This window comes from Camellia sinensis, chromosome 4 (genome assembly GCF_055761805.1).
Source record: "Camellia sinensis isolate YWXY chromosome 4, ASM5576180v1, whole genome shotgun sequence".
Lineage (NCBI taxonomy): Eukaryota > Viridiplantae > Streptophyta > Magnoliopsida > Ericales > Theaceae > Camellia > Camellia sinensis.
Window position 1 is genome coordinate 9,465,143 of NC_138964.1, and position 17,202 is coordinate 9,482,344.

Here is a 17,202-nt window from a genome sequence, read left to right on the forward strand (position 1 = left end):
TAGCATACCTAAAGCTAATAAATTTGATAAAATTAAATATTTGACATATATATATATTAAATACTTAAAAATATACGTATAATAAAAATATATGTTTTGAACATGTCCCCAACATGTCATGTCCTGCATTTTTTGAAAATTTACGTATCTGCATGTCCGTGTCCATGCTTTTTAGTTGGCTACACCTCCCCTTTTGACCTTCCTCCATGTTCCTCATTTAACAACTTCTCAAAATAATTCTTCCACCTCTCCTTAATCTCTTCATCCTTCACCAACACCTTGGAGTCCTCACTCTTGCTGCACTTAACCTGATTAAAATCTCTTTGTTTCCTTCCTCTTATCTTAGCAAGTTTGTATCTTATCTCCCTCTTTACTATCTAGTCATCATAGGCTTTCAACTTAGCCTCTCTCACTACTTTTTTGACCTTCTTATTCCCTAGTTTGTAGCTCTTAAGGTCTTGTTCAGTTTTATCCTTCTACCACTTTTTAAAGCACCCTTTTTCGTCTTTACTATCGCTTAAACCTCATCTCTCAACCACCCTTAGAGTTGGGTCCTTTTCCTTTCGACTCTCCAAGGACTTTCCTTAAGATTCTCCTCATACAATTGGCCATCAAGTTTCACATACTGTTAGCATCATCTTCCAAGTCCTAAGGGTGGTGGTTACTATCGCTTAAACCTCATTACTATCGCTTACTATCGCTTAAACCTCTTTTTCGTCATTACTATCGCGTAAACCTCATCCCTCCACCACCACCCTTAGAGTTGGGTCCTTTTCCTTTCGACTCTCCAAGGACTTCCCTTGAGATTCTCCTCATACAATTGGCCATCAAGTTTCACATATTGTTAGCATCATCTTCTAAGTCCTAAGTACCTTCTTCATCAATTCTAGTCTTAAATATTTCTAGTTTATCCCCTTTTAGGGCCCACAATCTCATCCTACAACACCCACTATCCTTCCTAGCTTGGTATTGCCCTTTAGAGTATAAATCTAATACCAAAATCCTATGTTAAGACATCAAGCTCTCTCCAGAAATCACCTTACAGTTACTGCATTTAAGATGGTCCACTTTTCTTACTAGAAAGCATAGTTTTCAAATCGGGATTCGTATCATGAATTGAAATGGTTTCGTATCGAATCACGAATCAAATTGAATTGTGAATCGTAAAGATTCAGTCACTTTTTCTAAATTACTTAAAAACATGTTTATACATTTAGATGTTAAATATATCTTATAAATATGAAATATTTAGACTTAAATCAATAAAAATGTTATTTTGAATGATAATCACGTAATTTAATAGGTAGAAGTTAACAAAAGTTCCTATATAAGATCACCATCTTACCTTTTTTCTTTTTTTGAATATTTCTTATCAACCATTCTTAATAAAGATAATATAACCAAATAGACAAATTATCAATTTTCAAAGCAACAATAATTAATAACGATATTGATATTTAAACAATAAGTATACATAATTTTCTAAGTAACAGTGAGCAAATAATAATAAATAATTATTTAGAATATTTTATTTTAAAACCTAAAACATTTTAAAAGGTATAACTGACCTCATACATATAATATTTAATTATATTCAATTTACTAAAAATAGCAATAGATAATTCATAATGTAACTTTAATCTTAAACTTCTTTAGAAAATATATTATGATTTTTTAAAAGTGAAAAAAAATGAAAAGAAAGGTTAAAAATATGTTGGGTCTGACTGAATCTAATTAGATCCTATTAAAAACTCCATAATCACTAAAACAACAATAAATCATGTATATATGTTAGTTATTTTGGTTTTAAATGCTATTAAAAGTTGTATTATGTCATTCAGTGTTTTAAAAGGCTCTAGGCGCACCGAAGCGCGAGGCGAAAGGCGCGCGCCTCACCAAAGCGAAGCTCAAGTAGTAGAAGAAAAGCAAAATTATAAAATAGGTTAATTTTTTAACATAACAAATTGTAGAAATTTAATGTATAAAGAGAAATAGAGAGAATTAATTATGTATAGAGAAATAGAGAGAATTGTATTATTGATTGATATATATTGATTTCTATTACAATGATTCATGATTCCTATATATAGAAGAGGGTGAGTGTGTAGTAGGTAAGGAGTAGGTAAAGTGGAGGTGGTAGTGGTGTAGTGGGTTAGGTTTAGTGGAGTAGGTGAGGTGGTAGTGGTGTAGTGGGTTAGGTTTAGTGGAGTAGGTTTAAGTGGGTGAAGTAGGTGGAGAGTAGGTGGATTTTAACAGCCCCCCGCAAACTCAAGGGGGATAGGAACTAACCAACTTGAGTTTGGAGAGAGTAACAAAACAAGAAAATACATAAAAATAAAAGAGGATAGGTGACACTGTATGGTCGTGTCAGACCATTGGTGAAGACACTGGATGGTGGTGTCATAACGTTGTAGAGGACACTGTATGGGGGTGTCATAACGTTGTAGAGGACACTGTATGGTGGTGTCATAACGGTGTAGAGGACACTGGATTGCGGTGTCAGACCGATGTAGAAGACAGTTTATGAGGTCATGTCGGACCGTTGTAGCAGACAATGCTGTGACAGTTGTTGTGACAATTTACGGAGTCTTGCTGGACCCTTGTAGAAACTAACCGGAATCAATGTCGGGACAGTTTACAGAGTCTTGTCGGACCCATGAAGGAGCTAACCGGAATCAATGTCGGGACAGTTTACTGAGTCTTGTCGGACCCATGAAGGAACTAACCAGAATCAATGTCGGGACAGTTTACAGAGTCTTGTCGGACCCATGAAGGAGCTAACCGGAATTAATGTCGGGACAGTTTACAGAGTCTTGTCGGACCCATAAAGGAGCTAACCGGAATCAATGTCGGGACAGTTTACAGAGTCTTGTCGGACCCCTAAAAAGTCGCACCCTCAAAAGGTGTGCCCAATCTTTCAAAAGGCGTGCCATCAAAAGGCGTGCCCAATCCATAAAAAGGCGTGCCATCAAAAGGCGTGCCCAATCCATAAAAAGACGTGCCATCAAAAGGCGTGCCAAGTTGTCGGCGAGCGCCGAGCGGCTCATGATGCGCGTGTCTGCCTCTTCGTCAAGGTTTTTATAAATCGAAGCGGAGGCTGAGGCTGAGGCAGAAAACCCGCTAAAAAACTCTGAAAAAAACTCTTCGTGTTGCTGAGAGAGATAGTTCCTTTTGCTGAGAGAGTGTCTCTAAGAGCTGCAAATCTTGAAACACTCTGTAATACTCGGTTGCCCAGAAAATGGCCTCTTCGTCCCGTAGTCTGCTCACTCTCTTTCCAGACCTCAATGAGTCAACAAGAGAGAGAACTGGTGCGGTGGCCAGTGAACCTCAACCAAACACCTCTGTGTTTGCTCCGTTGAACTTTCCGATGCGGTCGGTGGAGCAAAAAATGGCGGTGCAAACTGATATTGAGGCCAATCAGTATACTCTGAAGTCATGTGTGGAAACCATGACTGCGGTCACAAACTTGTCGCACCGGCTGCAGAGCAGGACAAATGAGGTGCAACAGTTAAACTCCCAGCTGGCTCTGCTCCAACGCATGTATAAGGATGCGCGAGCAGAGATAAGTGTGCTAAAGGCGAAAAACAAGGAGCTGAAACGGAAGGCCACCGTGATGTTCCGATTTGGAGGGCCGCCATATGCTGCAGTGGAGGAGCAGGGAGTAGTGATCATGCCCAGTGGAGTGGGAAACACGGAGGCAACACCGGCAAGGGCCGCCCAGGACGGAGGCAAGAAGAAAAGACCGGCGGCAGAGTAGAGAAGAAAAAATCCCACCTGTGAATGTGGTTGTTTGTTTGTATTTTTTTTTTTTTTTTTTTTTGTGTAAAATTGTGATCGGGGTTGATCCCTGAGATGAATAAAATATGGTTTGGTGTGCAAAGCTAGATGGTATGAATGGAATTGGAAAAAGATTAAAAATAAGGTGAAAGAAAAATAAAGAAAGAAATAATAAAAATATATTTGAAATCAAAAATGAAAGATGGGGGAAATAAGGAAAGTGGTTTGGAGAAAATAAATAAAAATAATGGAGTTTGAAATCAAACGGAGGAGAGATGATTTTTTTTTTTTATTTTTTTTTTTTTATTTTTTTTTTTTAATATATAATAAAAAGAAATATATATATATATATATATATAAAATAAAGAAAGTGGGGAACAAGGAGTGCACCAATTAAGCTTTAGAATAAAAAAAAGTTTGGACGGTGGATGCAAAGTGAGGAGAGAGAGTGGGTGTAAAGTGTTTGGTAGTGTAAAATGGATGAAAAGAAAAAATAAAGAAATAAAAGAAGAAAAGGAAAATGGGTTTGAATAAGATAATAGAATAAAAAGAGATAGAGATATATATATATATATATATAATAAATTAAAAAAAAAAACAAAAGTTGGGAACAAAGACTGGCTGTGAGGTTTAGGCTAGTCCTTTGACCAGACAAAGACTGGCTGTTGCTCTTTGGAATCCATGTTCAAAAGCTGCAAAGGTGAAAAAGCTTTGCTTCAAGAGGTGGATGATGATGAAGCAGATGCAGCAGCGGTGGCCATGTGCCCAACAGAGTGGGATGGAAGCTTGACCAAGGGAGCTTATAATAATCCATGTGTGTGTGGTGGGGTTGAAGTGTATGAAGCTCTGTGAGAGATAGAGAGAGAGGTTGATGCCGAGAGTGAGAGAGAGCCGTGGGTCTCCTTGGTTGGAGTTTTCCAAATCAAATAATGTCTGTGCAACTGTCTCCTCAAATTCAGTGGGTGCCGCATCCTGATCTTTGTGTATCTTCTTCCTTGAAGTGTACATCGTAACAGATCTTGAGAGGTGAAGCGAAGATCGTATCTGATCTATCTGTACCAATGAAGGAGGCCCCCGGTTCGGCTTCAACTCCAGGAGAGTGTAAAAGAAATTGAGAGAGAGAGTAGATGTGAAATTTGTGGCAGCGGAGTGAAGGTATGTGTAGAAAATTTTAGCGGAATTGGTTGAGGTCCGGCGGACGGCTAAGGTAAGGTTGCCGCCCGCCGGTGAAGCGAAAATATTAGGTTCTAAACCTGCTCTGATACCATGTAGAAATTTAATGTATAAAGAGAAATAGAGAGAATTAATTATGTATAGAGAAATAGAGAGAATTGTATTATTGATTGATATATATTGATTTCTATTACAATGATTCATGATTATATAATATTTAAAAAATCATAACCATTTTTAATAATCTCTAAACATAACATTCAATCTTCTAAAAATTAGAAATATAATATCCAACAAAAGATATAAAGTACAACATTCAATCTTTTATCACTTTTTGCTCTCTTATGACTACATTTGGTCATTTTATATTGAATAGTTTTGAATCCCTGTGGGTATGTATACAAAAAAAGCACTTAATCAACAATTGGAGTAGAAAAATGGGTAAAGCCCATGAAGCCCACGCCTTGCGCCTCGAAAAAAAGTCCTCGCCTCAGCGCCTACGCTGCGCCTTGCATGTTGCGCCTCACCTCGATCTGTTCAAAGCGCAAGGCTGCGCCTCATTGCCCCTCGCGCTTAGGCGCGAAGCGCGCCTTTTAAAACAATGATGTCATTTTCACTAAAATATAGAGAAAAAAAGAATCGATAATATGTCAGACACAATAATTTCAAAAATTGCATGAATCGTAAAAAACGAATCGAATCATGAATCGATTATGAGTCGTGCAATTCACTAGAGATTCACTTCCAAAATAGATTCACCCAGAGATTCATATCGATTTTACAAAAATTGTGAATCGAATTGTGAATCGAATCGCAAATCGTAAGATTCTAATAACAGAGCTAGAATGTAATCTATTTGGCTTCTAATTGACCCACTCTTAAAGGTTATCAAATGCTCCTCTCTCTTCTTATACATAGTATTGGCCACCACTAGGTCAGAAGCCAACGCAAAATCTAAAATACTCTCTTTAACCTCATTTCTATCACCAAAACCATACCCACCACGCACCCTCTCATAACCTAGTTTATCTATTCCTACATGACCGTTGAAATCTCCATCTATAACAAAGTTCTCTCATACATGTATCTCCTGTAATACCTCATCCATTTGCTCCAAAAAAATCTCTCTTAGTCTGATCATCTAATCCTACTTGGGGGCATATGCACTAATAACGTTCACTATATTCTCTCCAATAATTAGTTTAACTAATATAATCCTATCACATTTCCTAATGACTGCAACTACATTTTCCACAAGACTCTTGGTTATTCCTACTCCATTTTTGTGTCTATCCTTACCACTAAATATAATTTAAAACCAAGCACCCACTATAAAATCATCCAAAAAATTGTTTATTACTTTTTTGTTACCAAATTCATCCATTAAAAGATATAAAGTGAAGACTAAGATGCACAAAACTGCAAAGCAAACATCATCAACAAATATGTCAAGCCAAATACCATTGACATAACTAGAGAGAAATTCTTTTTACACCATTATGCGATATGTGTATTCTCTCCAAACGATCAAGAAGAATTATTTCAAAAAGACACATGGTCAACAGAATTGCATGAACAATAAAAGTTCTGGGCAACTTGAAGAAAATTGAATGAATTAACATTGTGAAACACAAAATTTACCTGCATCATAAGCAGCATCGTGATGACCCCTCCCAATTATTGCAAGCATTCGCAAGAAATAATGATTACAAAATGTACCTAGAAAATTATATGTGACAAGTCAATTGCAAGGTCCAAAAAGGAAAAGGCAAAGCTATACCTCAAATACAAAAACCTTAATGTAAATTGTGTTTATTCTTTTAAGTATTTATCAGAAAAGGTCAGTTCTAAACAAATAGGACCATAATATATGACAGTGGTGCATGATTAAGAATCAGAAAAAGGAATCCAGATATCACAGTCGAAATCAACCTTGACATATTAGTTAACACATTAGCTTTTACTCAAAAAAAAAAAGTTGACTAATGGTTCTGGTTGCAATTTTAAATTATAACTTATTTGACTTTTGTAGTATATTTGACCAAAAAAAGTGAGATTTTCTTAAGTTACAATTTGTAAATATTTTTTTGCTTATTTGAAAGTGTTAAACACATGCGGACAAAAGAGCCCCATCTCTTATTTGACTTATGAGGGCATTCTAGATATTTGCATAATAAAAAAGCTATGTGACAGTTTATTTGACCAAATAGGTTCAATTTTTTTCACAAATTATCAAAAGTTGCACTAAACATATTTTAAAACTTATTTTAATTCTTTAAGACAATAATCCAAAAGGCTAGAATCATAAAAACTAACTTATAATTGATACCAAATATGCCCATAATGTGCAAGGTAAGTGATAAAAGGAGCAACACCTGAGTTAGAAGGATAATGAATCTATCTCCAATACAAACATGCAAATAAGCAATGATAATTAAAAAGGGCAAAGAACAAGGAATTATGCGAAGAACACTATTTCCCATGTTGGAAAGTGATTCAAAACAAATTCTAATCTGGTTAGTATTGTTGATAGTTTATGAAACTAAAAGTTTTGGAAGAATGTAAAAGTGGAAACTTAACACCAAAACCAATACCTATGCCAAAAGTGTAAATACGTGGGCATATAGATCCTCGATTTGTTAAATGACTTTTCATAACATCACAAATGTGTCTCTCATCTTCAACAGACCCATCAGTTATAAGGAAAATCACCGGAATGGAATCACGAGTATCTGCCAACATCTCGATTGCCTGAACAAGAGGAGGAAAAAAAATTAGAGTTGACATAAAAGGATTATTGCAAAAACCAACACTACAAAAGATACAAATGGTTATATGCTATGAGTAAAACTTAACTGACTAAAACTTAATTGACAGTGTGTCAGTGAAAATGTAGATATAGATAGCATGGCACATGATCATACAAAATAGGAAATTTTTAGATGCATATGCTCTGAGAAAAACTTGGCAAATTGTGAAGATGCAGTAATCAAGGGGAATGGTGTTTGTGTTTCTCCAACCATCCAAGCATCTTTGATAAACATAAGGAAGCATGAAATGCATATGCATTCATACAATATTAAAAATCAAACTTTTCATTATATACAGTTTTGTAGGAAACAAAGTTGATTGTCTATAGACCCGTCTAAGCTATGAAGGAGTCAAACTCGGGATGTTCACTTCTTGAGGTATCATCCTGGGCCACTGATTCTAACCCTTGTAGTTTTATTCAATATAAGCTCAATGAAAAGTCGCTGCTTCATAATTTATTTTACATGTTAGGCATGTGCTATTTGTTTTGTCAGGAGGCATAAGATTATTGTGTGCGGTATAACATTATTAAACTAAGGCAGACACATAAAAAAGATCAGAAAAATATAATTCAGTACCTGATTTAAGGGAAGCAAAATATTTGTACCGTCTCCTACAACAAAGTTTACGTTAATCCACTCCATGGCTTTTTCAATTGCTTCCTGAGTTACCAACTCCATATTTGACGAAAATCGATAAGTCTCTCCATTAAAAGCTATTATGTTGAATGAGTCATTTGGATCAAGCTTTGAGAGTGCCGCAGACAGAGCATTCTTCATATCCTCAAGTGGCTTTCCTCGCATGCTCCCACTTATATCAACAACAAAGACCACTTCCTTTCTGAAAACCTATCAAGTTCATTAAATAAAATGAAATAAGTACAACTCCCAAAAGATTAATTTAAACTGTGGGTTGGTAAGGAAATAATGAAAGAAATTTGAGATTAAAAAGAATGAAAACCACGTCCTTTGTGGAACCAGAGAAGCCTAGTATGTCAATTTGAGATGGCTTCCTATACTGAGAGTGATTTTCACACACAGATACATATGAATGCACATCCTACTCATCCATACACATAAAAAAGAGATGTTGCCCTTGAATTGCCTATATGTTAATATCAGACTAATGACGAAAGACAAAAATACTATAGGACCCATTGGCTTTTCATCAAATGTTGAGCAACCATTTCTTTTTTATATCTCTTCATAGTAAATGTTTCATCAATCAGTCCTCTTTTGTTTAATAACATAAACATATACTGCACACACAAAACAAATATGTACTCTCTCTCTCTCTCTCTCTCTCTCTCTCACACACACACACACACAACAGAACTGATTTGGCCTTTTTCTTAACTAGACCTGGATAACTGAATCTTGCTAATGAAAACTAGCTTTCTCCATTTGGATAAAATAAAACTGATGACAATAATTTAATAATTATAAATAAATAAATAACAAAAACAGAAGTAGCAGTGGCAGCAGCAGGACCAGTACAACTAGTGAAGGTCACCTTCAGGAAGAAAAAAAGGTCAAATTCTTAATAAAAGAAGGGGCAGCCCAATCCACAAAGTCCCGCCAAAGGAGAGTCTAGGAAGGGTTAGATGTATTAATGCTTATTCTTATTTATGATAACCAGTTTCCTTACCCAATACCATTATCAGAGAAAAATTAATGAAGCCCTGTCCCTATCATATTCAAGGATGGCTAATGAATCATTACTCCATTGTGACCATTCAATCATCAATGACCTTGTTTCTTATCAAACTGACAGCTCTCATATCATTTTTCACTTCCTCAGCCAACTTCCTTTGGTGTCCCCTTCTTTACCTTGTATTATAAACTAACCGCCTGTCAAACATCATGATTGCTTACTTTAATCATCATAATACTGCAAAAACCATCACTTCAGGCTATATGCGCATGCATTAATGCAAGTACTCACAGAGAAACAAACGGGAGAAAGAAAAAAGAATTATAAGAAACTACTTAAAGGGCAAAAACTAAGAATATAGACAGGGGTACCAAACAAACCTTCTGATTCTGCCGGTTTCCTGGGAATAAGTACAAGCAGAACATCTCCCGTTGATCAGAGTCAAGTACAGATGGAGATTGCAAAAGCACACCACCAAAAATATGACTTGAAGAAACCTGAAAACATGCAGACAGGCCAGGAAGTTAAGTTTATCTAAGCTCAAAATTGGAAGTGTTACTCCCAAAATATGCTCATGTCTAGGACGATGAAACTTCAAAACTAAATCCACATCCTTAATTGAACAATAATCCACGGAACAACGGTTTTATGTCATATCAATATTAACCAATATGTAGTCAATATGGTTAGGGTCTTACAGTCCATGAAAAGATAAAATCATTGCTTGACCAATGAAGAACTTCTGATTCATATAAGAAACTCAACTTCCCCACTTGGCGCCGTTGTTCCTAGGAACACAAACAACAAAAAACAAAAAAAAATCATGTCACCAAATATTTCATCAAACATTATATAGAAAGCAACCCCAAAGGATTGGCTTGATGGTCAAGGCCTAGGGCCTAGGGGTGTGCTTCCTCCAAAGTCTCAGGTTCGAAATCCCCTAGGTGAAAACAATTTAGTGGGGCCAATCCATACGGGGCTTTGCTCCTGCTTTAATTGGTCCTCCCCGGTAGTGGATGGTGGAATTGGTCCCCAGATTGGTGGAATTGGTCCCCAGATTAGTCAGTCCAGTGGGCCGGATACGGAATTATCAAAAAAAAAAACACATCATATAGAGAGCCAATGTAACTTGAGCAAAGATGCACCTTCAGAGGATGACTAGTGGTCTTGCACAAAACTTCAGTTCCAGGACCAGCATTGACATTCAATTGTATCTTTTCTTTTTTGGAAATTTTCTTCCCAGCAGGGGTGACATACTCAGGAAAACTAAATGGTATGCTCAAGGACAATTGATCGATGCTATATAACAATTTTTGAGACCAACTAACTTTAATTGAGATATTGGAGCCCCCATCAACCTGAACAGGTAAGTACATAAAATTTCATGAATAATACAACAAAAGCAACATTAACTTTAAATCGCAAAGGACTCAATTAGAAGCAATTGTTAGTTACCTGGGGTATTGTAAAAGTAAATATGTGGGATTTTAGAAAGCCCCCAATTTCAAATTTAGCAGCCTTTTCTGTATCCTTTTTGTCATCCATGCCAATCTGCTGAATACAGTATGATTTTCTGGGTGTGTCAACCTCAACACCTAGAAGTGAACCCTGTTAGCCAAATAATTCATTACTTGAGAACAAAAAATAAACAAAGTTCTTCTTTAACAAAACAAATGGACAATAACAAGGAGTTTCAAAATTGCATTATCATCATGACAGTTAACTTCATCAATATACAGATGTCCCTTAAGCCATAATATGAGTTGTTCCTTCCACAACCATGCACAAAGTAGAAACCAATAAGTAATGAGGAAAACCATGTGTTGTGTGCATTTGTGTGCATTTGTGCAAACATATCGACATATGCAAACACTTGATGGAAAAATAAAATAAAATAAAAAAACAAATTCAATAAATGTTTACTAAAAATTCCTAGTAGTAAAAATAATAATTCCTCTAATCTTTGCCACCAGGACAAAGCAATGAATAAAGAAAACAAATGTCTACCAGCAACAATTGTAGAACAAACCAAATATATCCTCAGCACACACTCCAGTAATAATAAAAAATGCATGATTTGAAAGGTGTTATGCAAACTAAAATATGCATCCCCTGATTGGTTGTAAGAGTTGAAAAGCTCAACCCACACTTCTCCTTAAAACTCAGGTATTAAGGAAAGGGAAACTAGAGCCTTATAACTAGCACAAATTAGGCAATGTGGGATACATTCCAACACACTCTCCTGAACCACAACATACAGTAGCTAGACAAACAACACACCAATCACAGGCCCAACTAAACTCTGATACCAAGAAGAGAGTTGTAAAATATTGACTTACCCTAATTTGGGTGAAACTATGTCTATATATAATCAATATAACATACATGGAAAAACGAATTAAATAATTACACAATCAAACCCTAAAATTAAATTCCTAAATCAAATATACAATATTTCCATATTCCAACAGTGAGCACTGGATCCCCAATCTGCCTCAGGTCTTTATATGATTTAAGGTGCAAAGAACTAGATGAGTCAAATTGAGAACTAAGGAGGACAATCCAATGCTACAACACATTATAACCAAACCCCAGCATGCCTATGTATAGTTCTTAACCAAAAAAAAAAACTGCTGGCTTTGTATAGTGATACGACTTCAAGCTATCTCAGCTATGGGTGGCAACCTTCAGATGAATACACTACCCCACCCATAATGATTGGTATTATTGACAAATTAAACAACAAAAATGCTAAAGATCCCTAATGAACTACACACCAACAACTCAGAATGACCCCATCCCCATATGGATGTGGGGCCCACGTCTCATTGTGCTTTGTGAATAGTTAGTAATTTAGTTTGTAGTTTCTTAGGGGTCTCTAGTACTCATAAAACAATTAAGTCATTCACTAAGAAACCTTAATCCCTGCTATCCAGTCATTACACACAACTAACTTTTAAGTGTTTTTTCCTTCAGAAATATAACATTTTGAATATGGCAGGATGAGAGAGTCCTAGACCCATAGGAATTCCTTCATTCACAACATAATTTGACCCAACAATCTCTAGACTTTTTTTTTGCCATTCAACACCCAAGTTTCCACCATTGTGCAGATTTTTTCATCAAGTCCTTCAAAAAGACTGCCAGTTTCAAAACAAAAGCATAATGCTCCATACGGATGTCAAGCACACATATTGTGAATAGTTAATAATAGTTTGTGGTTTATTTCATAAAAAGATTAAGTTATTAATTAAGAAACCTCAAACCCATTTAAAAGCAAAATATTATCCATGCTTTATACACAACTAACTTAAGTTTTCTTTTCTTCAGAAATATAATATATTGAATGATCATGGCAGTGTGCAAGAGTCCCCAACAATCTCTCGACTTCTTTTCCTTTCAACAACCAAGTTTCCACCATTATGCAGATTTTTCTTCATCAAGTCCTTCAATAAACTGAATTCCAAAACAAAAGAATAATTGCAAGTATTAATTTTTCTTCCCACGATTTTTTCTTTTTCTTTTTCTTTCGGGGATAAATTTCTTCTTTAATAGGCTCAATCGAGTGGAATTGATTGCCCCACCAACCACAACAACAAAATTCTATTCATTTCACATATAAGTATATCATGATTTCCGTCATTTCCTACATTTTCTCAGCTACCAAACACAAACAAAATAATAAGAAGAAGGAAAAAAAAAAAACATATGTATCAAACAATCAGTTTGTTACCTGTTCGCCCATTGGAATTGCAACACGACAATCGCAGTGGCGGCTTCCCATAACACAATGAACTCGCCAAGATCCCGTAACGGTGACAAACGCCGTGTCCAAACAACAATCAACCTCCAACCCTATTCCATTCATCTGAAGAGGAATCAACGCCGGAGGATCGCAGCGGCCGTGGACGTGAGGCTGGTAGCTGGGAATATCGGGATTATCAACCATCGCAGGGTCAGAAATCACGGCGTACACCATCGGAGACGAAGGAAGGAACGAGTGAGAAGACTTCTCCATCGCCGCCATAGGCTTCGGCGGCGCCACCGACCTGTCCTTCCCGAAGTATATCCGCTTCGAGAGTTTCAGGCCGTCGTCGACGGCGTTCACGAAGTCCTCGGCCATTCGGCGGCTCTGCTACGGTGGCTCAGGGAGGAAAGAACGAGGTGATCGCTGCGGCTGCGGCGGCGGGGTTTGTGATGCGACGCTTTCGATTTTAAAAAAATGTGTCGGAGAAAGAGACGGCCGTTAATGCGATGAAATCTCTGCTTTTATCAGCTTTTCTTTCCGTTGCGCACGAACTATGTGAGTCCGCATGACACACAAGGATTCTAGAGTGAAATTTTTCTAAAGTTTTCTAGAGTGCTATATTGTGTGGTTGAAATTTATTGATAAATTATATCAGAAAAATTGATGTGACTTGCCAGTAAATCTCAACCACACAATGTAGCACTTTAGGGAACTTTAGGAAAAAATCACTCGAGGATCCTTGCTCCCCATGACAAAGTTTGTAATCATCAAAAAAAAACAATTAATTACTATTAGGAGTTTTCTTAAGTGTGCAAGTGTACACCATGTGCCACTTACACAAAAAGTGTAAGTGTAAGGTGTAAGTGTAAGTATAAGGTGTAAGTGTAAGGTGTAAGTGTAAGGTGGTTGCACATGGTGTGCAACCTCAAAAAAGGTGTAAGTGTAAGGTTTAATTTTTTACAAAAGGTGTAAGTGTAAGGTGTAAGTGTAAGGTGTAAGGTGTAAGGTGTAAGTTGCACACCATAACCAAACCCTTATTATTATTATCATTATAAGTGCTGCTATTAATACGAAGGGACTATTTTAAATTTTTTATTTAAATAATGTTAAGAATACTAAATAATCTATTAAATATTTTATTAATTTTTTTATATAAGTATAGAACCTATATATGTAGATTTGTATAGATCACACACTTATGTGATAAATTTGATAAAATATTTCATAAATTATTTGAGATTCACATCATTTTTTTTTTATTTTTTTAACCCTCGTTTATAACTGGTAAAAAGAAAATTAAATAAAAATTCCCTTTAAATAATATATAAATTATCCTCGTAAAAATATTTCACTCATTTTAATGCACACCTCCCACATCCCAAAATGCCTCTCTCTCAAAATTCCAATAAAATTCACGATGGTAAAACCTCCCAAAGCTAGTGAAAAAAAAATTGTGATAATTAAAAAGTTTTTTTCTCTATTTCATTACGAGGTTTGTCAATCTGTTTGATTTTTTTTTTCTATTACCCAATCCGCTTTCATGCTTCTCTGGTCGGTTATCTGTCATTCATCTATGGCTTCACTGTAGTTGTATATTTTCTGTGTGAGTAAAACTGGGTAAGATTTCACTCACGGTTGACCCCCCACTTAACCACACAAGGGTAGTCCTACTTCATTTGTTTATTTGCTTCTGTCGTTACTTCGATTATCTATTCTCGAACAAATAAGAAATGTTCAGTTACCTGTTCTCGAATAAATAAATAATGTTTGAACTTGTATTCCCGAATTCTGATCATATGTTCAAGAATTCAATTCTAAAAAAATGACGAACATTCTTATTAGGATTAATTACAAATACATCCCTAAAGGTTTGATTAAAACATGAATTGCCTCTTTTGGTTCTGAAAATTATATTCAACTCCCTGAGGTTTCTAATTTCATAACAAATCGCCCTTTTATTAATAAATCATCAAGTTAATTAACAATTTTTAATAAAGTTAGAAATATGTTTCAATTAATAATATAGGTAATTTTATTATTGCATAAGAGAACAATTATGAATTTCATTTTTTAGTTAATTCTGTTAAATAAAAAATTATAACAAGGTGGTATTTATAATTTTCTAAACCACAAGAGGCAATCTGTACATTAAACAAATCTCAGGGGGTGTATTTATAATTTACCCTTTTTTTATTATTTATGTCATTTTTTAAAAAAACTTACCCTTACAAGACTAATCTCATCCAAGCTAAGAACAATATAAAAGTCATGAATTTCTTTTGAGTTTTTATTGCTATACTCCTCTTATTTCATGGAGTTGTGGTTCCTGCAAAAACTTTCACTCATTGTTATTACCAGAGAAATGTATGTAATCAAATAGTTGCCACGTCTCCATAATATTGCTGCAAAAGGGTTTTCAAAGTTTTAAGGATGGGTAGAACTTGAAGATGGGATTTGTGGAAGATGAATGAGTGGTGATGGAGGTGGGTGCTTTTATAAACCCTAACTCACGATATAGTGGGTATGTGGCCTTAATTATGAGATGGGGTGTTCCAAAATTAGAGTAAAGATCCTCTAGAGTGATTTTTTTCTAAAGTTTCCTAGAGTACTACATTGTGTGGTTGAGATTTACTGACAAGTCACATTAATTTTTCTGATGTGACTTGCCAGTAAATCTCAACCACACAATGTAGCACTCTAGGAAACTTTAGGAAAATTTCACTCTAGAAGATCCTTGGTGCCAAAATTATTGATATCTTATTTAATAATTTTATTTGAGGTTATTATTATAAAAACTAAAAAATAGAAGGTCCAAAATAATTGATGATGTATTAATAGCAGCACTCTTATTATAATAATTAAGAATAAATTACAAATAAACCCCTTAAAATTTAGGTAAAATACTAATTATTTTTTGTAATTTTTGAAAATTATAAAGATTCCGTTTAGAATGAACTTTTGATTTTTTATAATATTGTGAGAAAAAAAATAAATAATTATTATGTTTGGATGTGATATTTTATTTTATTAATTTTTTAATCTATTTTACCTTTTAATAGATTAATTTAGTCTCAACTATGTTGCCCAATGAAGGCCAAATATGTTTTTGTTAGATTTTTTTATTTAATATAATTAAAAAAATAAAATAAAATTTATAACTATTCTCTTATATAATAATAAAAAAATTTAAATTGTTAATTGAAATATAGTTTATACATCATTAAAAATAATTAATTGATTTGATGATTTATTAATAAGAAAAATTTTACGTATACATAAAATTCATGCAAAAAATTTAACAAAAATAATGTGACAATGCCATTATTATAAATAAATTTATCTTCCGTGATATTTTATTTTAAAATAAAAAATCCGTCACGTCATTATATATAAAAATTATATGAATTTTTTTATTTATTGAGCATTATTCCATAATAATGACAATGCCATTATTATAAATGAATCTATTTACAATGATATTTTGTTTGAAAGTAAATTATCAACAATGAGTCACATCATTATATTTAAAGATGAAAGATTTATTAGAAAATTCTTTTTTCAAGTGTTTGTATCTCAATTATTCTATAAGATATTCTTTTATTCCAACAAGTCCTATTATTTGAACATTTGATATACCAAATCCTAATTCTCATATTTAAAGTATTTTATGGATATTTTTACTCTTACAAATATTTTTTGAACGGTTAGTAATTTAGTGATGTGAACATTCATATTTTACAATGTAAATATTCACATTCATTGATAGTGTGAACATTCATATTGACATGTGAACATTCACATTGACGGTGTAAACATTCACATCACGAAACATTCACACTGTAAATATAAATATTGTTAGGGGTATTTTGGTAACTATGTCACTCATAGGACTTATTGAAATATAAAAAAATAATATGAACTAAATAAAATATAAGTAGGTGAAAAGCGATTTATGAAAAAGTACCCCGATAAAAATTATATATAAATTTTTTGTTTGTAAAACATTACTCTATAAATAAAATAAGCCATTTATTATGTAA

At 34.5% G+C, this 17,202-nt stretch overlaps 1 protein-coding gene across 2 annotated transcripts in view; it reads right to left on the reverse strand.

Moving 5' to 3' along the window:
- Positions 1 to 13,747, reverse strand: part of LOC114319162 (inter-alpha-trypsin inhibitor heavy chain-like protein) — a 28,225-nt gene extending 14,478 nt beyond the window's left edge. Inside the window, exons 1-8 of one of the 2 annotated variants that reach the window (XM_082922512.1) lie at positions 13,148 to 13,747; positions 10,870 to 11,022; positions 10,560 to 10,772; positions 10,113 to 10,202; positions 9,795 to 9,911; positions 8,340 to 8,609; positions 7,545 to 7,701; positions 6,592 to 6,669 (exon numbers count right to left, since the gene is read on the reverse strand). In XM_082922512.1, the coding sequence (XP_082778638.1) occupies positions 6,592 to 6,669; positions 7,545 to 7,701; positions 8,340 to 8,609; positions 9,795 to 9,911; positions 10,113 to 10,202; positions 10,560 to 10,772; positions 10,870 to 11,022; positions 13,148 to 13,537 (1,468 nt within the window). In that variant the 5' untranslated portion in view covers positions 13,538 to 13,747. The remainder of the gene's footprint in view (positions 1 to 6,591; positions 6,670 to 7,544; positions 7,702 to 8,339; positions 8,610 to 9,794; positions 9,912 to 10,112; positions 10,203 to 10,559; positions 10,773 to 10,869; positions 11,023 to 13,147) is intronic. The other variant, XM_082922513.1, reaches the window with a different exon arrangement.
- Between the last annotated feature and the right edge of the window lie 3,455 nt (positions 13,748 to 17,202).